The sequence below is a fragment of the Pipra filicauda genome, unplaced genomic scaffold (genome assembly GCF_003945595.2).
Source record: "Pipra filicauda isolate LSUMZ 115617 unplaced genomic scaffold, ASM394559v2 scaffold463_size517996_pilon, whole genome shotgun sequence".
NCBI lineage: Eukaryota > Metazoa > Chordata > Aves > Passeriformes > Pipridae > Pipra > Pipra filicauda.
Window position 1 is genome coordinate 155,155 of NW_024104602.1, and position 21,741 is coordinate 176,895.

The window sequence follows — 21,741 nt, forward strand, 5'->3', positions numbered from 1 at the left end:
ACTCGAGGGTGCAGGTACTTGCACAGGTGGGTGTTGTGGCAGGTACACGTGTGTCCATGTTCCCCTGTCTGCCTGGGAGGTGTTTGCTCCGCAGGGAAGCACAGCCTCATCCCACGGCGTGCCTGGAATGTCACTCGTAGCATCCACCTGGCCAGAATCAGATCGGATGAAGCCCAAGGTGAGTGCACGTGGATATGGGGCTGTCCTGTCCCTGCCCCGCAGGAGCTGCTGATTAGAGATGTGACCATTAGGGAGTTATTTGCTTTGCTCACTGCAACAAAATCATTCTGATTATTAATGTACTTCTTTAATAATTAAGCTGTTGTGGTTGGAGATTTTGGAGGACTCTTGGCAGGTGCACAAACCTCTGGTTGGTGGTTTGGGTTTGTTTTTAGCTTCAGGCATAGCCCCTGTGAGGGGTCACTTGTTCTGGCTGGTTCTTCAATTGAGGGGTCACAATCCATCCCTCTAAGGGATCACAGCCCCTGTGAGTGTCACTCGTCCTGGCTGTTGTTCACTCTGGTTTTGTGCTGGTGGATGAGGATGGTTGTTCAGCTGCTGCTCCAGGAAAGGTCAGCTGAACCACGGAGTGACCCAACCCAGCATCACACACACACTGTCAAAAGGAGAACATTCTATCCAGAGCTACAGGAAAGTTAATAAGAGAGAAAAATGCAGTGGAAAAGACTTAAGTCTTAGACTGGAGGTCTCTGGCAAATCCATGGAAAGCCAAGCAGGAACTGAGGCAGGATGGGAACAGAAATTACCTGTGATACTCCTGGGAAGGAAAGAACAGGCAACTCCTTCCATTCCCACAGCAAAATGCCCACTCTTGCTTCCCAGAGTAATACTCAAGTACTGGCGATGGTTTCTGCTCACAGTAAAATGCTGACTTCCTGTTTTGTAGAGCATGGAGACAATTAGTTAATTGAGAAGACAGTCTTAATTGAGCCCCTGGTAACACAGCTCATTCCCAGGGTTTCTTGTGTCCCGCATTCGGACGCAGCAAAGGCATCTCCAAAGTGGCACCTCTGGAGTGCTAAAGCTGCACTTGCAGCATCAAACGAGGCTTTTGGTTGCAAACTATTCTTGTTGCTTCACATCCCTGTCCAGCATGGCCGGTGTGAGCAGCAGAGCTCCTCCTGGGTTGAGGACAAGGCAGCTCCATGGACGGGTGAGCTGGGACACCAGGAATGGGCTTGGGAGGGGCATGAGGCAGCAACGGAGTCTCCACTGTCCTTATCCAGTGGCTGTCCTTATCCAACCCACTGTCCTTATCCAATAGCTTGTGGCCGGCTATAGTCAAGCCTCAGTCACTGTTGGAATTTTGGCTTTACTGCACCTTGTAAGGGGAAAAAATTTGGAAGAAAGTGGGGCAACTTCTCTCAATTGTAGAACTGTAGGTGTGACTCAGCTGCCATTAAAGCTCTCGGGGAGCTTCCCACTGGGCCCTGGTACCTGGGGCAGCTGCACCCCAACCAGGCAGTGACAGAGCCCAGAAAGGCACAGGATAATCCCATGGGAATGTAGTCTGTCTGTTTGCTGAGGAGAAACTCATTGAGCAATTGCTATTCTTAGTCAAAGGAACACTCAAGACCTCCCTGCAGTACTCTTTTCTGTTTTGTTTCCAAGCAAATTTCCCCCCTGGAAAGCAACAATCCTGTACAAAATCATGACTTGGAAGATTGTAATTTGTGCGATATTCCTTTTCTCGCCTCCGAGCCTCAGTGACAGGCGTTGCCTGGTCCCACTGGCTGTCGCCAGCCCAGGTTCACCTAAAGGCATGAAAGATTTTTTTCCCGTGGCTAGAAATGGTTCCTGACAGGAATCCTATGGCTTGATAAGGAATTCTGGAGCACTAGCAACGGTGCCTTTGTAGGACCCTTGTTAAACATGAGTGAAATCAGGCTTTGGATTTAAAATTATCAAGAGCAAGGGGAAAGGAGGTTGCACAGGTAGATGTCACCTCACAGCCCTGTTAATGCCACCCCAGAAGCCAGAAGACTAGAAATTATTATTATTATCCCTGCTTACATCAAATGTGAAAAAAGAGCCTGGAAACCTGCAGTTTCCAGTGGGAAGAGGATCTGAGCTGCATTCAGTGGTACTCACCTGTGACACCTTACTACAGGGAGCTGGGGAGCAGCTTCCTTGGGCCGCCTTCCTTCTCCTCCTCCTCCTCCCCTCCTCCCCAACAAAGACAGCAGGCCAGGGACAGAAATAGATCTTTAATGAACTATACAAAAAATCACCTGGTGATTCCTGCTCCCTGGAGGTTCCTCCTCCTCACCAGTCCCAGAGGGCTCAGCAGAAGAGGTGCAAGACTTTGCGGAAGAAGTTCCTGAACTCGGCGTTGAACACGGTGTAAATGATGGGGTTGAGAGCACTGTTGACATAGCCCAGCCAAGTGACAGTGCTGGTGACTTGAGTGGGGATGGCACAGGACTTGCAGAGAGCCCTGGTAATGTGCACCACAAAGAAAGGTGTCCAGCAGAAGAGGAAAGCACCTGCCAGGGCAGTAAAGAGAGAAGGTGATGGGAACATTCGAAAGGGTTTAGTTTAACAAGGCTCGGGCCAAACAAGACAGAGGCAGCTCAGAGTGCTCAGGGAACAGGCAGCAGCTGTGCTGACATGTGGAGCTGGGCCTGTGCCCAGACGAAAAATTGGGATGTCTTTCCTGTCACAAATATTGATGAAAAGTCTAAAGTTAATCTCACTTTGGCTTTGAATGTAAGATACTGGGAGTCACAGGTTTGCCTTGAAGGAAACTTGGTTATCAACTACATGCATTCTCTCCCAGGGGTGGTAGTTGTTGGCACTGCTCTGGCACCCCGGATCCACACAGATCCCTGCCCTGCGTGGGACAAGGTGGCACATTTCCCACCCTGCCCAGCCCTTCCCTGCGGATACTCACCGACGACGACCGGCAGCACCCGCATGGCCTTGCGCTCCCGGCCATTGATCTTGGCCCGCTTCCGCCCGTGCCCCGGGTGTGGGTACCTGAGGTGTGGGTAGGACACAGTCTGGATCCCATTGCTCATCCCACAGTCCCCAGGGAGGCCGGTGAGGCTGTAGGGGCTGCACTCCGGCGGCCCCAGCCGGCTCTGCTCCCTCTCCAGGAAGGTCGGGGGGTGGTACAGCTTCCTGTTGGCCCCATAGATGCAGCCCCTCAGCTTGGCCTTCCTGGCCTCTTCCCAGCGCTTGAGTCCTTGGAACATGCCGCAGTACAGCACCAGCATGACGGGGCACGGGATGAAGAAGGAGCAGATGGAGGAGTACACGATGTAGTTGTCATCCTCCAGCTGGCACAGGCTGGGGTCCCGGTTTGGGACGTTGTTGAGGCCAAATATGACAGGAGATGCTACAGCAAAGGCGAATATCCAGGTGGTGGATATCAGGATCAGCTGCCGCAGGTCGATCTGCCGCCGGTTGTAGTTGAGCGGGACTTGAACGGCGATGAACCTGCCAACACAGCCCCGGGTGAGCCAGGCCTGGCCTGGGGACGTCACTGCCTGTGAGGGGACCGAGAGGCCCCAGAGCTCCTCGTCCCTGTCCTTCCCCCCCAGGCATTTACATAGCCAAGGCATGGGCTACAGCCAGAGCACCCGAGGGGCAGCTCTGCTTCCTCACACAGCGGTGCTTTCAGCATGGCCACCCCTGATGGGACACAAAGCTTGGGATGGAGGATGGTAGGGCAGAGCATCCCCACTTAGGGGAGGGCAGGATCCTCCCACTGTGAGAGCCTGGCAAGGGTGTATGGAAGCAGCGTGATGCCCTGACACAGCCAGAGCAGGGAGGCACTCACCGGTCCACGCTGATCGCACACAGGTTGAAGATGGACGCCGTGCACAGCATCACGTCCATGGTCATCAGGGCGTCACACAGCACCGTGCTCAGGGACCACACACCTCCCTGGAACTGGAAAGATCCCGGGATCAGCAGATGCCTTTAAAGTGACAGGGAACACCTCTGTGCCTGGGCACCTCAGCCACTCCCAGTTCCTCCAGACAAGCAGCGCAAGGCCGAGCGCTCCTCCCGTGGCACGATGCTCCCGGCACGGCAGTGGCACACAGGAGTCAGCCCCACGCAGGAGCTCACAGCCTGCCCGGGGCTGGCAGGAGAACTGAGCCCACAGAGCATCAGCATGGCCAGGTGAGTTGTGCTGGGCAGAGAGATGGACACAGAATGGCCCCCACTGCCTTGGGTGAGTGCAGGAGCCCCCACCCTCCTCACACCCCCAGAGCCTCCCCAGCACCACAGTCGCTGCACAGCACCACTGGCTCGGTCCCTGAGGCAGCAAGTGGCAGAACACAAAGTTCCTCTTCCACTTTCAGGTCCCCACTGCTCCAATGTCCTGTTTGCAGACAATGTGAACGGTTTCCCTTTGTTAACACAACTGTTCTGTCCTGGCAGGCAAAGCACAACTCCAGCCCATGGAGACCAGGGTTGGGCAGGGAGATAGAACCTCTGGCTCTCCCTGCACAGTCCCAGTGCCAGGGCAGAGCAACAGTGACCAGTGTTGTCACTGCTCCAGACAACTGGAAGTGTTGACTGCTGTGCTTTGTGATTTTCAGCTCGGTCATCTTGGCCAGGGGCACAGCTCTGCACAGCCCCTGGCAGAGGACAGGCAGCAGAACAGGCAGCAGGACAGCAATGGCTGATGCTGGTACAGCCAGAGACTACTTGCAGCAGTTTGTTCCAAGCGAGCGCTCATCTCACCCAGGTACAAACCCAGCCTGTTGGTTTAGCATTAAAGCACTTTTTAGGCTGATACAGAAATACACCCCCTCAATCCCATTCCTGTGCCATTATTCCAGTGAGCTCCTTCCGCACAGGCAGAGTCCTGTCTGTGTGCTCACACCTGCACAGGTAACCAGGAGGCTCCATGGGCTGTTCCCATTAGAGCAGCAGGGAATTTTCCTCCCGGTTTGTGCCTGTCAGGAAAACTTCACCATCCTTTGGGTCCCTCTGCAGAGAGAGGTTCACTTAAGAACCAAACACACTGTACAAATAAGTGTGATTTTAGCTTGGAAACAAAGTGTTCAGTAGCAAACTGTCATGCAAACTATCAAACACTCTCTATATGCTCTTATTAGAACATAAATGATTAATATCACTATAGTATATATTGCTACATGTAATATATTTACTATATATGTTTACCTATAAGTAATGTGCATCATCTAAGGTGAATATTTACTATATATTTTTATCTATAGGAAATGCACTACATAACAATAATTTTTACATCTGCACACATAAATCCCAGGGACTTATTCCTCTGTAGCAACAGTCAGGCAGTGCTCGTGGAGTGTAGTGTTGCTGCCCTCGTGCAGGGTTCAGGAAGCAGGTATGGATTTGCTCCTGTGCAGGTGCTAAACAGCAGGTTCTGGTTTCATTCATCCCAGCACAGAGCAGAGCCATGTGGGGAACACGCTCCACGGAACAATGGGAAGGTGCCAAAACCCCTGCCCCTGCCAGGAGGTATTAATCCTCCGTGGGGATTAATACCAGGCAGTGGTGATGTCAGGCCCAGGATTATGATTAGAGGGGCTGTAAAGCCAGAGGAGACTCTGAAGTAACTGTCTGGCTATTTTTGTACAGCATCTCCTTGAGATACCTCCAGGGGAGGGCTGGAGTGAGACCTGAATGCTTCATTCAGCCTCTTCTCCAGCACAGAGCAGCCACTCCAAACTGAATTTGAAACCTGAATCATCAAAACCCAAATTTTTACCGAGCTTACTGGGATCCTGACAAGTTCAGTTCAGCTTATGAGAGAGAAAATTTGATTTTGAGCTACAGTTTTCCAAACCTGTTTTTGATTTGGGGGAACTAATTGATTCTGAAAAGGACAAGAGCTCTCAGGCTGTAGCACCTTCAGAGGATGTGACATTCAAGTTGGGTACCTGGAAAATGCTACAAACCCTTCCCTTTCTCCACCAATCCCCAAGACTCTGGCTTTGGGGAAGGTGCTGGGAGAGAACTTTCCATTACATGGTGTTTGCCACCTGCCCACCTTACAAAACGTGCCAAGGACCCCTCAGAAGGGAGAGTGACTTTGGATTAGAGGCTTTGCTGGGCCATGTGATTAAGGGGTACATAATGACAGGAGACTGCAGCAGATTAGCCCATCCAGGTACACTGTGTAAAGCTTTAGGGATCACACACAGCACGAACTGCCTTTAGGAAGCGCTCCAGAGCAGGTTCACCTTCAGTGGCTCTTGGGGTTCTCCCCTTTTCTGGAATACAAAGAAGTTATGGAGAAGATTTGATAGGATGGTGGATGGCAGGAGGCAGACTTGGCTTCTGAAACACCCTTGCAGCTGCCTTCCTAGTCGGCCCATTTTGGTATCCATATTCCTAAGCTCAGCTGATTGGTAAGGAAAAATCTGCCTTCTGAACCGGCCTGATGCCAGAAGAGCTCTTACACCTCCAGTGATCCTGAGGCCGTGAGCCAGGACAGGGCCAAAGGTTCTGGTTGTATTTCCTGTGATACCAACTCTTGTCTCAGTCCTGCCACACGCAGGGAACAGCAGGAGCCCGAAAGGGAATTAGGAGATGTCCAGCTGGACTTTGAACAAGCCTCTGTCTCAGCTCAGCCATGGCTTGAGGGCATGGCATGGACTGAGAACGCTGTGGCACCAACTGGAAGAGGAATAATCCTTGCCAGTGGGCACAGTCCAGCATCAGAGCCAAAGAATTGTCCCCGTGCCCCCAAATGCTGACACGGGGCCTTTTGTCATGAGCTGTGACAGCTGCAGCATTCCCCAGAAGACACGGCCCAGCCTGCAAGGGGAGAGGGAGGGGAGGGAATAGGACACAGGACAAAGGTGCCTCATGTCTGCTCTAATGTCCTTTCTTGACCTAAATCGTTGAGGTCAAGGTTTTTCAGACATGAGGAGCAAGTCTGATCATCCACCTGAGACATTACGAGGGCCTGAAGTTCCAGGACACCTCTCCCAGTTATTGGTGCCTGAAAATAACCCCCTGAGCGCTGATTTATAACTGCTGGCCTGTCTCACCTCCCCAGCATTTTGTGTGGCTCAGACATAAGCCAGGTACAGAAGAACATCTATTTCCATTAAAGCTTTAAGATTCCAGGAAAGGCTAATCCTGAATCCTGCTGCAAACAGGCTGACATGCATTCACAGAGAGCCACGGGAAATTTGGAGAGGATAAAGGTCTGGTGTCTCATCAGAAGACCTGCATCATTAGGCACACATAAGAAAGTGCAAGAAAAGAGATCTTTTGATGCCATACCACTGGAAGTTTTAGGCAGAGCAGCATCACCCTCACCAGGAAAACGGCTCATGTCATTTGTCCTGGCTGCTCCACCACTGTGCCCGCTGGGAAACACTCATCTTCCCTGACCTGGAGAAGGAGCCAGGTGAACATGCAAATCTGCTAAAACTGTTTCCTCTTTTCCGTAATCACTTACACGGATCTTAGTGGCAAAGATGTTTACATAACCAGCACCCTCAGCTCCTGCCAGAGGCTTCCTGGCTCAGACCTGGCTCAGCTCTGGCACTCGGGGATTAGGAGAGAGCTGCTCAGAGGAGCACAGCAGGCACAGGGACAGGCACAGGGACAGGGACAGGTGTGCTCCATGGCACAGTCCAGCTGGGGAAGTGGTCCTGGTACTGGCCCTAATTGCTGGGATGCCTCCGCTTACTGAGGATGGTATAAACTGCTGCTGTGGCTCCTGCCAGTGTCCCAGAGTTTTTGGGACTCCAGCCACTGTCACAGTCCTTGGGCAGAGAGAGGAAGCAGTTACACACCAGGCCAAGCCTTTGGGGCTATGCAGCTCCTTCCCAAAGGAGAAGGTGATATCACCTGGTGATATCCTGGGTACCTCCACAGCACCTGTAGCTCTGCTTCCTCAGGTAACCCCTGTTTCAGTGCTATCAACTCTCCAGGCACACTGGTATCTTCTTCTGGCCTCTCTTCACATATAGGTGGAACTTGGTTCCTCAGGAATTACTGTGGGTGCCTGGGAGTGCCCCAGGCCTGCTCAGCTACAAAAGTATCTGAGAAGAATGGTGAAGAATGTGCCCTTCTGACCAGAAAAACAGAGGTAACAAGGGAAAAGCAAATCCACCAAAACCAATGGCACAGTGGAAAAAGAGGGCATCTAATGCTTCTCTTCTTCACTGGTTCTTCTCATGGTCCCCTGATGAACCTGTCACTCCATAATACCTGTTCCAGAGAGGTCACAATGTCCTGCAAAATCCTAGGACCAGGCAGAGACCATCCTAAGCCCTAATCCACAGCCTGCCTTGCTTAAGGATGCTCAGCATGGCGTGGGAGAGAGGGGAGATGTTCTCCCACGACTGAGAAAAAGGTCCACACCACCAGCTACCACAAGGGTGGATGGAAACACCTCGTATTTTGCCCTGTGGATGCTTTCATCCACTTGAGCAGGGAAGAGCCCTCAGCTGGTACTAACGGGCAGGTTCCAGGGAGCCCCCTCACCCACCCAACAAAATCCCCCACAAGCACAAGGCTTTACCCATCCCTGGCAGTAATCATTTATCTCCCTGTTACAGAGAGAACCACTCAGCCTCAGGAGCTGCTGGCCCGGCCCCGGGCAGACGCGTTAGGGCACCTCCACTCGGGGCGTCTCCACTCGGTGTGTTTGCGGCTCGGACGGCAGGGCAGCCCCGGGACCCGCCCGCGGCCCCGGTGGCACTCGCAGGTAAGAGCCGCGGTGCTCCGAACGCCACACGAGCATCGCGAGGCGCAGGGGCTGTCCCGAGGGCGCTGGCACTCTCGGACCGGCGGGATGGAGGTGGGGAACAAGCCCGGAAAGCGGCTCTGCCCCTCGGTGCATGGGCTCTCGCCCATCCCACCGCGCAGCCCCGCAACCTTCAGGCTCCGCGGGCGCACAAGCCACAGCCCCCCGTCCCCCCGGAGACCCCCGAGCAACCTCACCTCGGAGTAGACGTAGAGGGGCAGGACGAGGAGGGCGAGCAGCAGGTCGGCCACGGCGAGGCTGACGATGAAGTAGTTGGTGGTGGTCTTGAGCGCCCGCTCGGTGCACACGCTCAGACAGACCAGCCCGTTGCCGCCGACGATGAGGAGGATGAGGAGGATGCCGAGCACCAGCGCGGCGATGCTGTGGCCGGCGGCGGGCGGGGGTCCGGCCGTGCCGTTGCCCATGGCCCCGCGGCGCTGCCCCCGCAGCCCGGGGAGCCGGGCCGGGAGTGCCCGCCGAGCCGCGGGAGGAGCCTCCGCCGCCGCCCCGCCCGGCCCGGCCCGGCCCCGCGGGGACAACTGGGTCACCAAGCGGCTTAGGGGGCGCCGGGGGAGGGGGGCAGGCTCCTGGTGTCCCGGCTCCCCGTGTCCCGGTGTCCCGTCCCCCGCCGCGCCCCCGGGAGCTCTCACCGCGGTCTCGCAGGGTGGTGTTCTCTGAAGCACTGTGAGAGGAAAGACTTGGAATTATTATAGGTTGGGCAGATAACTGGGAAATTGTATGCCAAGGTATGTGCAGAACCTGGTAATGTTTAAGTGTTTATAATTAACCTGAGTGAGGGTCCAGAGAGTCCATAGCTAAATTACTGCCAAGACAGGATCCTGTGAGCATCTTGGAGCACAGAGTAAGGATTCAAAAGTGGTCTTGATAAGCTGGAGAAACTGGCAAATGTAGGATGCAACTCCAAAGGAATTTTGTGCCTTACCTGTGCTTGGGCAGTAATAATCAACTGCAGAAATGCAGGATTGAGGAAGAAAGCAGACAGGCAGCAAGTGTGGGAGCAAAGGGAGAGTGACAGCTGAACAGAAGGGCTGGGGTGTCTTATTGCTGGAAATGAGAGAAAAATGCTGTTTGAGGGGTACCTGTGCACCTGCAGGGTCAGGCAGGAAAGACAGGGGAGCTGTGACCCCTCATTTCTAGCCCAGATTGCTTGGGAGATGTGGGACCTGATCCAGACTCTGTGGGCATCTGTCCAGCTGTGCCACCAAGCCTCAGCCCAGATGTTAATGCCAGGAAAGCATTCAGATCAGCCTGGGCTTTGTGGAAGGCTCTGGGAAGAGAAGGCATAGCAAGAAAGGGACATTTACACTCCATGGAGGCGGGAAATTGTATTATTGGAAGCTTTTTATAAGACAAGGAGCTTTTAAGATGTATTTATAGGCTGCAACTCTTGGAATTTCATCCAAACTATTGAGACCTGTGGGACAAATCCTGTCTCCAGCCACCACCCTTGTTCCCCCCAGTTCCCTACTCTTTTTTGGAAAAGGCCATGGTTACCCTCAGCAGGTGCAGCATGGAAAGGCCAGAGCCCAGGTTTCAGCCATGGGACACCGATCCAGGTCCTTCCCTTAGAGTGGATCAACAGCAGCAGCTCCACACAGTCTGTTCTGCCCAACAGCCACAGCTCCACAATTCCATACAGGAGGAGGAGAAAATCCCCTTGGTTTAAGCACTTTGCTGACAGTCTGGCTTGCCAAGTTCTGTCTCCAGAGGTGTGGCTTCCAGCCCTGTTCTAAAGCCACAAGAATGCCATTCCTTTAGTAGCTACAGAGCTGTATCACCCCTCTCTCCCATCCCAGTGTAGGTTTGCCATCCTCACACTGACCCAAATACCCATGGATTTGTCTGTTCATCTCCCTCTTCCAGTGTGCAGAGAGAGAAGAGACACTTCCACCTGCTCTGAGTGGGCCCCAAACTCCTACCAGCACTGGAGTGGGTACTCACGTGCCTGTCTCTGCATTCCTTCAGGAATGGTTTGTCTTGGACTCGGGTGGGCACAAGTGTGGCTGCACATCCATCATGTCAGGAGCTCATTTGTGGGACCTCATTTGCTGGGAAGTTCAGACAAGGCAGATGGTTTCCATCACCTGGTCACAGCTTTTCCCATCCGTGGTTGGTCCCTAAAACTTGACTTCTGGCACAGCCTCCCCTCAGCAAGGAGTTGGGACAGCAGGATCACTTTTGTTAGAGCCCTTTTTACTCTGAGAAATCAACTCAAATTAGTCCAAGGAGGCCCTGGAGTGCATTAATGAAACTGTGTGGACAGAATACTGTTAATTTATTTATGTTTAAACTACCTGAGCAGCCAAGAGAGCAGGATCGAAGTGTGACTGCTGCCCTGCCTTCCCACAGGGATTAATGCCATTTATCTAATCCCCTTCAACAGTTAATTTACTTTCATTATCTCGATTTTTCCTGTGGGTTAGTGCTGAATGACTCTTGATTCTCAGTATGGAAGCCCATATTCCAGACTAACAGGGCCTTAATCCTAGACTAGTTTAATCCTGGCGTGGATTAAACTAATGTGAAATAAGGCTTTTGACTTCCAAAAACAAGCAGCCATGCAAAGCACTAATTAGGACAGTGCTTCCATGGCAAACAGGCTGCAGACATTAGACACAATTCCTTTCTTGGATCAGAGCTGCCCTCCTTGCAGAGGAGAAGGAAGGTCTCTCACATCCCCATACTGGAAGAGGTTGTCACTGCAAGGAAAAGCAGGAGGCAGAGGACAGAGTCACCCTCGTGGGTCACCCTCGTGGAAAGCAGGAGGAATTATGTCAAAGTGTGGACTGGGAATGCTTAGAGCACCTTTGGAGAGGCTCTGGTGTGGTTGGTGCTTTGCTCGGCTGCACATCCTGTGGTGTCCTGGTTCCCCACCCCGCCGTGAGGGAGCTGCTCCGGGCAGGAGGTGGAGGGGCTGGGGAAGCCACCACGGCTGCTCCTTGTGTCAGGAAAATGGCAGCGCCGGGAAAACACCCCGAGCAACAAAGGAGTGAGACATCTGCCTGGTCTGGGGGTTTGGACTGTTTGTAAGAGAAGCTCAGGGGGATGAGCAGCGTGGTTTGTGGCTGTGGTGGAGCTGGTCCCCTGCCAGGGAGCCCAGAGGGGTCCCCCAGACACTCCCCTAGGATGAATTAATTGAGGATTTGATTCCCAGCCGGTTCAAAGGATCAGGAGAGTGGCAGAGTGAGGCATCTGTCAGAGTCTCCAAAAAGAGATGGAACTTTTATCAACATATTTTCTCACATCTGAGACACTGAATGTTTAAATAGAAAAGGGGAACAATGTGGCTGCCAAAGTTTCAGCACAGATGTGCCAAACTGGGCTGATGAATAGTGCCCTGATAGCCGGGAGCAGCATTCCCGGCTGTCTTCAGGTTCAGGACAAAGGGAGGAAAACAAAGAGCTCTGAAAGCCAATCGTGTTCCTTTGATTTGCCATATTGACAAGGGCAATTCTCTGTGAGAGTCTCGTCGGCAGCAAAGCCGCCCAGCTTTCCAATCTCCTGTAATGCATTTCCCAGAAAAGAGGCAGGGGCAGCATCCTGCCTCAGGTGAGGCTTTGCAGGAGAGGGAGGAGGATGGCACAGCTCTCTGGGCTCTCTGGGCTCTCCGGGCTGCCCAGGCTCTGCCAGTCCCCCTGCGAGAAGCTGCAGGGATTTATGTACACACTGAGTGGGTCTTTTGACATTTACCTTTCTGATAAGTTATGATAAATCCCTGTAAGATGTAAAAACTAATGCTAGTGGTTACCTGGGGGGGATGAAACTATGGAGAAAATGCCTGGATTTTCCATCTTTGCTTGGAGCCAAAACTAGGTGTTTTTGTGGATGCCACGTTTCAGCTTAACCCTATCACTGATCTCACACAAGAGTAACCTGGTGATATACAAGGGATACGAGGGTTTGTGGCACAAGGCAGATCAAATAACATAGTTCAAAAGCCCCTACCGGTTTTAAAACGTCAGTGAGCTTATTTAAGTCACTTGTCAGGGAAAACCTTCTGGGCAGGGGGAGAAGTGGAAGGCAACACAGGCAGGGGAAGGCAACACAGGCAGGGAAGGGCATGCCTGGGAGCAGCAAGCACCTGTAAATGCAGCTCCCTCCACCCTCCCCTTGACAAAGCCTGTTCCTGTTCCCCTGGAAGGGGTGCCTTTCAGAAAAAGCCCCTTCCTGCTCCCCTGGAGGTCCTGGCAGGTCCCTGGCAAAGGCCAGGGGGGGATGCAGTCGAAGCAGCCGCAGCAGCTGTGCCAGGAGCTGCTGTGCTCAGTGCTGGCACGGCACACCTGGCACAGCTGGGTGCTGTTCTTCTCATTCCAGTGAATTCCCTGAAGTGCTTTCCCCTCTTCCCCAGACACAGCAAACAGCTGGAGGCCGGGATTGCGCCGCTGATGCCACTTGGAGCCGTGACAGGGGAGTTCTGTATGCAGGGACAGGGCAGCTGCCAGCTGGGCTGGGAGCAGTGCTGGGCCAGGAGGGCAAGGATGGCCAGAGCAGCCCTGGGAGGAAGCCACCCAGTCCTGTCCCACCGTGTCCCTGCAGTGGGATGGGTTGTTCCACCTGTGCAGCCACCCTGGGGACAGTGCCTGGGGGCAGGCAGGGTTCTCCCGCTTGGGCAACGCTCAGGGAGGTTGGGAGGGAGTTCCAAAGGGTGTAAAGGTCAGCAAGTGCTTGATGGGGGCAGCAGCTCTTCTTTAAAAGGCTCTTTGGTCTTCTGTTCTTGGCCTGGGATGATGGTGCCAGCCATGGAGGTAACCAGTGTCCAGCACCTTCCCTCCTGGTTTCAGAGCAAGTGGGCACACTCCAGGTGTGTCCCATGACCATACAGGACTGTGATTTTCCTCTTCCTTCTCCCAAGCCCAACTATAGCTGCCCTGCTCACCCCTTGCTGCCATCCCGCTCTTCCCCCTTGCAGCCAAAATCACAAAATCAGGTGGTAAAGATTAAAACCACTCCTGAAAGCATCCTGTGCAAGAAAGGAGCATTTAGAAGGCTAAATCCTCCAATCCCCTTATTCCAATTAGGGTCCTTTCTCTTACAGAGCTGGGAGTGATGCAAGGAAATGCCTCCAAGCTGCTCCCCGCTGGCAGCAGCGTCACCTTCACCGTCAGCTCAGGGCCTGGGCAGGGCTTACCTGCAGACACACAGAGACAACCCCATGCCCACATGGCCTCACACAGGTATGGCAAGGAGGGGAAAAGGGAATGGGGGAGGTAGAAGTTCCTGAACAGCCCCTAAGCTGATTAAAGGGTATTTTACGTAGGCAGGGTTTAGCCGTGCAGCTCCTCGTACCATCTGACCTCAATAAACTTCCCCTGCCATGGGCTGGGGCTGCCACTGGATGGGGCACAGCCTGTGCTGGGCTCCTCAAAGGCTGGCTGCCCCTGGACAGCTTCCTCAGGACTGGGGACACCACTGCTGGATGTGTGGGGGATGAGATGGTCCCTCCCCAGCCTCCTCAGCCTGGCTTGGCCCTTGTGCTCTTTGCCATTCCAAAGCCACAGACCTCAGGGAGCCATGCAGAGGCTGTGGGAGCATTTGGGGATGTGGTGTCTCCATGAAGAAGAGCAGCTCCAGCAGATCCTGGGGCTTGGACTGTGGATAGGCTGGCAAGGATTGGACAAACCTTGTAAGGGCTGCCCAGGATAAACAGCAACCCCAAAGGCTGGGTGGGCTTTCCTGCTCCAAGGCAGGAGCAACAGTGTCCACGAGACAATAGCAACATTTGTCCATCCTGTTCTTATGAGTGCAGCCACAGTGCTCCTCCAGTCAAAGGTCTTTTTTGATCTCCTGTACCGATTTCTTAGGAGTGTGAATGGGAATTTCTTCCTTTCAGAATTTGGACTTACCCTGCAGAGCTCCGAGTGCTGATTTTGGAGAGTCTGTCTGCATCCTCCCTGTGGTGCGGGTCAGGATATGCAGCTTTGTGATGAAACCCTCTCTTTTCCAAAGTGCAGTTTTCTGTCTTTACCTCCACCACAGAAAAAGGTACTCTCTTAAATATTGCAAAATTTGGGACTAAAACATTTAATGTGGTCCTGAGATGCTGCGTTTCACGCTTTAGGTTTGGTGAGCCCTCCTGCTGTAAAGAGGAGGAAAAAGGCCTTCCTCAGTTCCACTCTCAGCTTGGATGCCTTTGGGACAGGTCACCTTGGGAGCAGGAACCAGAGCTTGGGTGTTGCAGGGGGGTGGCCCCTCTGTTTCATAATGTCTGCTCTCTGCTGCTCACGAGGGTGTCCCCAGCCATCAGCGTGGTGCTGGGAATAGCCCTGGCACCCGTGGCAGCTGGATTTACTTAATACATGCCACCACAGGGCTCTGCACCCTGGGCATGTCAGTTGGTGTCACCTTAAGCACAGGTGACTGCACAGAGATCCTGGTGGCTTTACAGCTGGCAGTGTCCCCAGGGCAGCTCAGGGGTGCCCCAAGGCCATCACATGTCCTTTCTCCATCCTGTCCCGGAGCGTCTCTCCCTGCCCTCTCCAAGGAGTGTGGATGCACACTCAGCACTCCTCACTTTGCTCCAGCCCCTTAGAGCAGTGTTCTGTCCCATGGGCTGGTGGTGGCTGGGATCAGTGCAGCCCTGACTTCCTGAGGTTGCAGGTGGGACAGCAGTGCAGGAGCAGGGCCCAGGTGAGGCCAGCAATTCCCTGTATCATTCCTAGAGCCAGTGCCGAGGAGCTTTTCTCTGCAGTGATACTGCAGAGATGGTGGTTACATTCCATCGGTACATGGGTGATTTAATCCTGCTTTGTACCTGCTAGATGCAGGCAAGGGGAATCTCCACTCCCACTTGGAACGTTCTCACAAATGGAGAATGGGAGCAGCAAGGTGCAGATTCCCAAAGCTCCAATCAGTCGATATTGCTGAGCAGGATCCTTTATCACTCCTGTTTCCAGAATCTCCTGATGAGTGTTTGGTGCTAATTCTGGTTAAGGAAAATCAGATGTGGTTTCAGGACTGGGGATTTGGTTTGGGCTCTAGTTTATTCATGTATAAATTTCAGCTTGCAAATGCTTTTGAGTTCCCTTCATGGCCCTGAATTTCCTCATCAAGGTCTCAGAACCTGCGTTTGAGTTTGAGCCCGTGGTTGGCACCTGCATTAATTGCAGCAGTGCTGGGCATGGCTACACAGTTTTCTACCCCACCACCTTTTCACTCTGCCAGTGCTGCTGGAGACAAATCCCATTTTTTGTACAAAGTAGGTAAATCAGGTTACTTAGAGCATGTTCTTCCAGTCCCCAGAAGCTTTTACTGTCCTATTATTCACCCTCTGCTGCCATCGTGGGGCCACTTTGTCATTCCGACCTCTTCTCTATCCTCTCATCCAGTCTCTCATGGCAAACTGAGCTTCCTCAGAGCTCAGGGGCATTTCAGACCCATTGAGGTTATTTGCAAAGGAAGGGAAATCACATTAGTAAATTTTAGTTCCCTACATGTTGTTCGGCCTTTATAAACCTTCTTTCTTCCTTGCCTTGCTCCTCCGTGGGTTTTCTCAGCTGTGGGTGTTTGGCAACACCAGGAGCCCAGGTTGAAGTGCCACCACCATTCCCGTGTCACCTTTACCTGCAGCACTTGAGATGAACCAGCTCCAACCCCCAGCAATGGCAGGGAATATATTCAGGATGTTTTCCATGTGTGTTTATGTATGCTGCTTTTTTAGAAGCTGTGACAGAGTCTGTTCTCAGCACACCTTTCCCAGGTGAAACCACAGCTCAAAAGGTGTTGTCCCCTCATGCAAAAGTCAGCCCTGATCCTACTGAGCAGACAACAGTTGCCCTATAAAAGTGACATGTCATTCAGCCAAATCACTGGGGCACACAGGGACTCACCAACAGATCCTGGCAATTGCAAACACAGCCCAAGCCAGCATTAAAAGAGAAGAACAGGAGATTAAGCTCCTATCAAGAGGTAATTAAAGAGATAATGATGACAATCACAGTGAATCAATTGGTACAGGGATGTTTGCCCAACAAACGACTGTCGTTAGAGACAGAAGCAGGAATTATTATCCATCAGCAGAAATAGTCCATCCAATTGCTGTGAATGACCCCATCAGGTAATTAAAGGGGCATTCCAGCCCTACTGCATTGTTTGCTGTTAATCATGATTGCTCATATTCATAGCTTTACCCAAATAATTGCCCCTGATAAGGGCAGCACATTTATAGGGGACCACAGGAGGAATGGGCCAGTGGAGCATCAGCAGCGAGCCACGAGCGACCAGGGTTGGTGAGTCCTGCTGTGCTTCCCCCCTCTTTCAGCTTTGGGGGGTGGATTTCAGACCTCTGAGACAAAAGTTATGCCCAGAAAGAGAAAAGACAAGTTGATCCACTGGATTAGCAGCCAGAAATTTTTTGGAGCAGAGGGAAAGTCTGGAGCCAGGGATGGGATTTAAAATGGGCTCTTAAGTATGGTTCTCCCAGAGAAATGCCATCCCAGGGATAGCACAAGGAAGGCCACAATGCCAGGGTGAGATCCTGGGGGTCAAGGCATCTGTGGACAGATGGAAGGACAGGCTCAGGATCCAGGTTCCCCTTCCCCAAGGGTGTTGAGCTCTGGGTTTGGTGGCTGTTCTCAGCTCCTCTGCAGGACTGTGGAGTCTGCCTAGTTTGGACTCCAATAAGAGACTGACCTTGGAAATGTCCTTGTTTTCCTATTCCATCTCCTCAAAGCTGAATCAGGCAGGAAAACACAACATTAAAGCTCTAAGTGTATGTGAGATGAAGCTTGTGGCCCCTTCATCCTCTCACCTGTTTGCTCTGCAGCCATCATTAAATATTTGTGCTGTGGTTTACACTGAATGAATTTCTGGGTAAATCCCCCTTCTTGTCCTTCCTCCTCCTACCTCTTCTCATCTTGCAGCACCTCCAGAGCAGCAAACAGTCCCAGGAGGGTGGCTGGAAAGTGTTCAGGAATCTCTGACAGTCCTTTCACATTCTTTGTACTGTCTAGTTTCAGAATAAAGTAAAAACCAATTGGGAGAACTTTGATTTGGGGTTAGCAGGTGCTGCCTGAGAGGCTGCAGGACAGTGAGGAAGGCTGGTTTCTTTGCAGGAGGAAAGCAGGTGTGTTATAAACTCCAGATACGGCTCCTGTGCGGTCCTTGGGGAAAGGTGAGCACCCTCTTACAGACACATACCCACCTCTGCAGGCACAGGGCAGAGCCTGGAAACAAAGGGGGGAAGCATGCAGTGGCTTGGGATAAACCAAATGTCCTTTTCTTTTTATTTCAGTAAGAAAACAAACTAGGGGGGGGTCTGCAGTGACTGAAAATGTTTGTTATTTCTTTTTCCTTCTTGAAAGATTTCAGGAGAGGACATGGTTTCCATGATGACAACCCTGTGGCAAGTCATTATTCCCGTGATTGTCCTGTCCCACTTCTCAGCATCTCTGCCATCCCGGGAGAGGTGAGCGTTCCTTGGGACTCTGCCTCCTTTTTCCCCATGGTTTTTGTTCAAAGAGCTGGTTGTAAACCCAGCCTTTTATCTGCCTTCCTGAACTTGCATCTGCTTGGCTGTGGATTTTGGCTTCCCTACATTGATTTAGTTAAATGAGTGCAAATGCTGTAAAGATTTTTTTTATTGCTTGAGAATGGGAATGTTGATTTGGCTTAATGAAAGAGAAAATTCATGACCCCAAACAGAACCAAGTAAGTTAAAAGGTCACTTTGGAGTCTGTTTTCCTGCTATGTAGTTACACAGCCTGATAGAGGTGGAAGTTTATTTCCAATAGCCTGGTCCCATGAAAACATAGCCAGAAATAGCCAACACTGTAAGTTCACCAAGTTCACCAAAGGAGTCACTGGCAAGGGCTGGTCTTTGTCACCACTGCTGTTATCTACCTGCTCCTCAGGTTTGTGTCTCTGGGTGTTTCTTTATTACTTCTCCAGCCTCTTGCCCTACTCTTTTGTGCTGAGCCAGCACTAACCTCACATTCTCACATCCTTGTGGCAAGGTGATTACATCACTAAAAGCAAGTGCAGGTCGATTTTCTGTGTGATGGTTAACAAAGATATTTTTTAGACTCCCGTAAGGTTTTCCCTTTTTTTGGTGAAACTTTGCCAAAATAGCACAAATTCTTGCCTGTGTGTGTTTGGTACCCTCTTTCCTTGAGGGAGCAGTGTTTAATGCCCATTCTTGTCTGGTTTTAAGCCTCTCCTCCCTCTCAGTCCCCCCAGGATGGAGCGACATGCTGACGGGCTCTTCCACAGCGAGCTCAGCAAGATGAACGGCAACGCCTACGTGAGGCAGCTGGTCAAACACCTGGTGGGCCTCAAGGAGAGGTGAGCACCAGCCAAACCCACCCTGTGGGGCGAGGGAGTCTCCAGAGGGAGGGGGATCCCAGCACCGAGGGCTGCCAGGGGCTGAGCAGCCGCTGTCCACGTTCCCCTGGCCCAGGTCCCAGAGGCACTCGGATGGGCTGTTCACCAGCGAGTACAGCAAGATGAGAGGGAACGCCCAGGTGCAGAAATTCATCCAAAACCTCATGGGCCGCAAGCGCAGGTGAGGGGAAACCTCTGGGAGCCCCCGTGCCCCCCGTGGCTCTCACTGCCACGCTGGGCCCCCTTGAACCACGGTGACACGACAGCAGCAGACACGGGGCACATGCTGCTCTACAGCTGTGGTGCTTACACTGTTGTGGTTTGGGGGTTTTAATTATTGTTAATTTTCTTTAATTATTCTTAATTGTTATTTTAATTATTATTAATTTCCAGCTCTCCTGGCCCGGTCAACACAGATGTGCAGGAGAGAGAGGGAGAGAACAGCCCTGCAGAACTTTGCTTTCTCTGGTTGTACCAGAGCTTTCTGAACACCAGGTAGGTGGGACAGATTTGTTCCCTCTGTGGCCCTGAGCCCCATAGTACTGAAGCCAAAAGTTTTTATAAAGCCAAATGCTTTTATAAATGGCCCTAGAAAAGCCAGTTATTAAAAATTATAAGACCCACGGAAATGAAATACTATCTTTTTCTAATCATAGAGTTGTTATCCTGGACTGCAGTAATTATTCATCCCATTAGGAAACCCAACCTAACAGTTAAAATGGAAAGAAAACCCTTACTACCCTGTCAAACACACTCCTGAGGATCCTAGCACCTGGATATTGTCTTTTCCTAGTGACCAACCACTTTCACTTAGACATCTCACTCTTAAATCCCTAAAATTAGGAGGAATACACTGGCCCTTACTACCTCTTGACCACAGTGGGGATGAAACCCTGCTGTGCCTTTGTGGGGTGCCCGGCTGCAGGCAGTCATGGTCCCTCTATCCTTGAATTTCACAAGACAGCTTTGTCACACTTCCTGCAGTCCAGGCCCCCAGGAATAAGGAACTCTCCGTCCTTTTTCCCTCCCTGCAGCCTCTCAGACAGAGATGCCTGGGAAGCTGCTGCCATCAGCAGCCGGTACGTTTGCCCCACCTCTAAGCCGCTGGTTGCAGACATGAAGGAAGATACAGATGGTTCTGCCTGAAGGTGAAGGGAAAAAAACAGCCAAGGAGACAGCTTTGCATGTGTATGGCCTTGAAAATAAATAGGGAAGCTCTTGAATTTGCTTAGGAAAAACTCTTGAGATTGGCAAATAAATAAAAATAATCGTGGAAAGCAGCCAAAACCCGATGAAACCTCTTAGATTACCCAAAGTGAAATGTGTGTGGGTGTGAACTGCTGTCAGTAGATGGAGCCTGGGTGAAGCACATCCCTTCCACTGTGTGTTGGCATCTGGCTGCCCGCTGCTGCTCCCAAATAAAGATTGGTTAGCTGTACCTGTGCCTTGGCTCCTCTTCGGGAAACTGGAAGAAGGGTGGTACCTTACCCTTGGAATGCAGGGTCTGGGGAGGAGCATTGTGCCGGGATCCCCCACACGAGGCACGTTGGGAGTGCCCACCGTCCAGCTGTGCACACAGTCAGAATCCATGGAGCAGGAACTCAGCCAGGTGTTAGATTCTGTGGCAAAGAAATGTTCTGAGAGCTACACAACAGAGATACTCACTGTAAATGGTATTTCCGCTCCATTCTGCCCCTGGATTTGCTGGCCCAGCTTTCTCAGAGCCACTAAAGACAGAGCTCCACGTGGAGGAATTTGTTCCCACCACTTAACGAGGTTTACATGCTGTTGACATGCAGATTCCCTCCTCTGATAGAACGGCCACTCCAGCTTTCCTGTAAAACCAACAGATTCTTGAGAGCAGCTCTAAAATAAGGATCTTCAGCTGCAGTCCTGTGCCGAGCACAACCCTGCTCAGCCCATCCTGCTCCAGCACTTCTCACCATCTATAATGTACCTGACACCTGCAAAGGAGCCCTTCCCACTCCAGTGCTCACCTGAGCACCATTCCCTTACTGAGGGGCTGAACAAACCTCAGCAGTTGTTTATTTTGGTCCATAGGAAGTCTCTGCTAGGAAAGATTCCTCTTGGAATACTTTCAGGAGTGCTGACAGCCTGGATTCCATTGAGCCACTAACAGTCACTTGGCTGAGGTGCAGCAGATGAGAGCCTTCTGAAATCAGCTGGGAATTTAAAAGAATCAGTGAGAGCAGAGGTCCCCTGGAAGGAGATTCTGGGAGGCATCCCTACAAGGAGCCACTGCTGGCCACTGGTAGAAGGAGGTGTGTTTTCCCTACAGAGTTGCTGGCAATTCCTGGGCTGCCGAGCCTCGTCCCTGTCAGGATCTACTCTGCTCACCTTGTGGGATACAGACCCCATCTCTGGCACATTAGAAACCTTTCCACTGGGAGAGCCTGGAGAATACAGGCAGTTTCACAAGTGCCAGCCCTTGTCCTTCATGCTCATCTCAGGGGGGAGGGCTTGGCCCTGAGTTCTGAAATGCTTCAAATACATTCTTGTTGCCACGAAGAGTTCAGGATAGGAGAGACCCAGGAAAAAAGAAGAAATAGGAATGTACATGTCATCATGTTCCATGACTGGTAAATCTTTCAACAACTCACCCAATGAGGCAAGGAGGCAAAGGTTGAAGCTCAGCAATCCAGTCCAGT

At 52.0% G+C, this 21,741-nt stretch overlaps 2 protein-coding genes across 4 annotated transcripts; one reads left to right on the top strand and one right to left on the bottom strand.

Moving 5' to 3' along the window:
- Nucleotides 1–34: 34 nt before the first annotated feature.
- On the top strand, nt 35–20,242 carry LOC114002923. 3 transcript variants are annotated; one of them, XM_027749357.2, is made up of 11 exons: nt 4,641–4,723; nt 7,956–8,695; nt 13,791–13,929; nt 14,586–14,737; nt 16,904–16,980; nt 17,806–17,864; nt 18,055–18,158; nt 18,920–19,033; nt 19,149–19,253; nt 19,466–19,567; nt 20,107–20,242. In XM_027749357.2, the coding sequence occupies exons 5-11, from the start codon at nt 16,935–16,937 to the stop codon at nt 20,216–20,218; spliced, it is 642 nt and encodes a 213-aa protein (XP_027605158.2). In that variant the 5' UTR covers nt 4,641–4,723; nt 7,956–8,695; nt 13,791–13,929; nt 14,586–14,737; nt 16,904–16,934; the 3' UTR covers nt 20,219–20,242. The 3 variants fall into 3 exon arrangements, with proteins under 3 accessions (XP_039242036.1, XP_027605158.2, XP_027605156.2); XM_039386102.1 differs by lacking the exons at nt 13,791–13,929; nt 14,586–14,737; nt 16,904–16,980; nt 17,806–17,864 and adding an exon at nt 35–4,152 and having other exon boundaries at nt 4,575–4,723; nt 8,547–8,695; XM_027749355.2 differs by lacking the exons at nt 4,641–4,723; nt 7,956–8,695; nt 13,791–13,929; nt 14,586–14,737 and having other exon boundaries at nt 14,977–16,980.
- Nucleotides 2,216–9,223, bottom strand: DRD4 (dopamine receptor D4). Its single transcript, XM_027749350.2, has 4 exons — nt 8,932–9,223; nt 3,806–3,918; nt 2,915–3,462; nt 2,216–2,507 (listed from the first exon to the last, which is right to left on the bottom strand). The coding sequence occupies exons 1-4, from the start codon at nt 9,157–9,159 to the stop codon at nt 2,305–2,307; spliced, it is 1,092 nt and encodes a 363-aa protein (XP_027605151.1). The 5' UTR covers nt 9,160–9,223; the 3' UTR covers nt 2,216–2,304.
- Nucleotides 20,243–21,741: the final 1,499 nt, after the last annotated feature.

Excerpts from the sequence above, each read along its gene's own strand:
- LOC114002923 (XM_039386102.1), top strand. The coding sequence starts at position 4,046 with ATGCTCCCGGCACGGCAGTGGCACACAGGAGTCAGCCCCACGCAGGAG. Across the intron at positions 4,153-4,574 it reads CAGAGCATCAGCATGGCCAG|CTCGGTCATCTTGGCCAGGG; the intron begins GTGAGTTGTGCT and ends TGTGATTTTCAG. Across the intron at positions 19,568-20,106 it reads CAGAGCTTTCTGAACACCAG|CCTCTCAGACAGAGATGCCT; the intron begins GTAGGTGGGACA and ends CCCTCCCTGCAG.
- DRD4 (XM_027749350.2), bottom strand. The coding sequence starts at position 9,159 with ATGGGCAACGGCACGGCCGGACCCCCGCCCGCCGCCGGCCACAGCATC. Across the intron at positions 3,463-3,805 it reads TGTGCGATCAGCGTGGACCG|GTTCATCGCCGTTCAAGTCC; the intron begins GTGAGTGCCTCC and ends CTGTGTTGGCAG. Across the intron at positions 2,508-2,914 it reads GGTGCTGCCGGTCGTCGTCG|GTGCTTTCCTCTTCTGCTGG; the intron begins GTGAGTATCCGC and ends CTGCCCTGGCAG.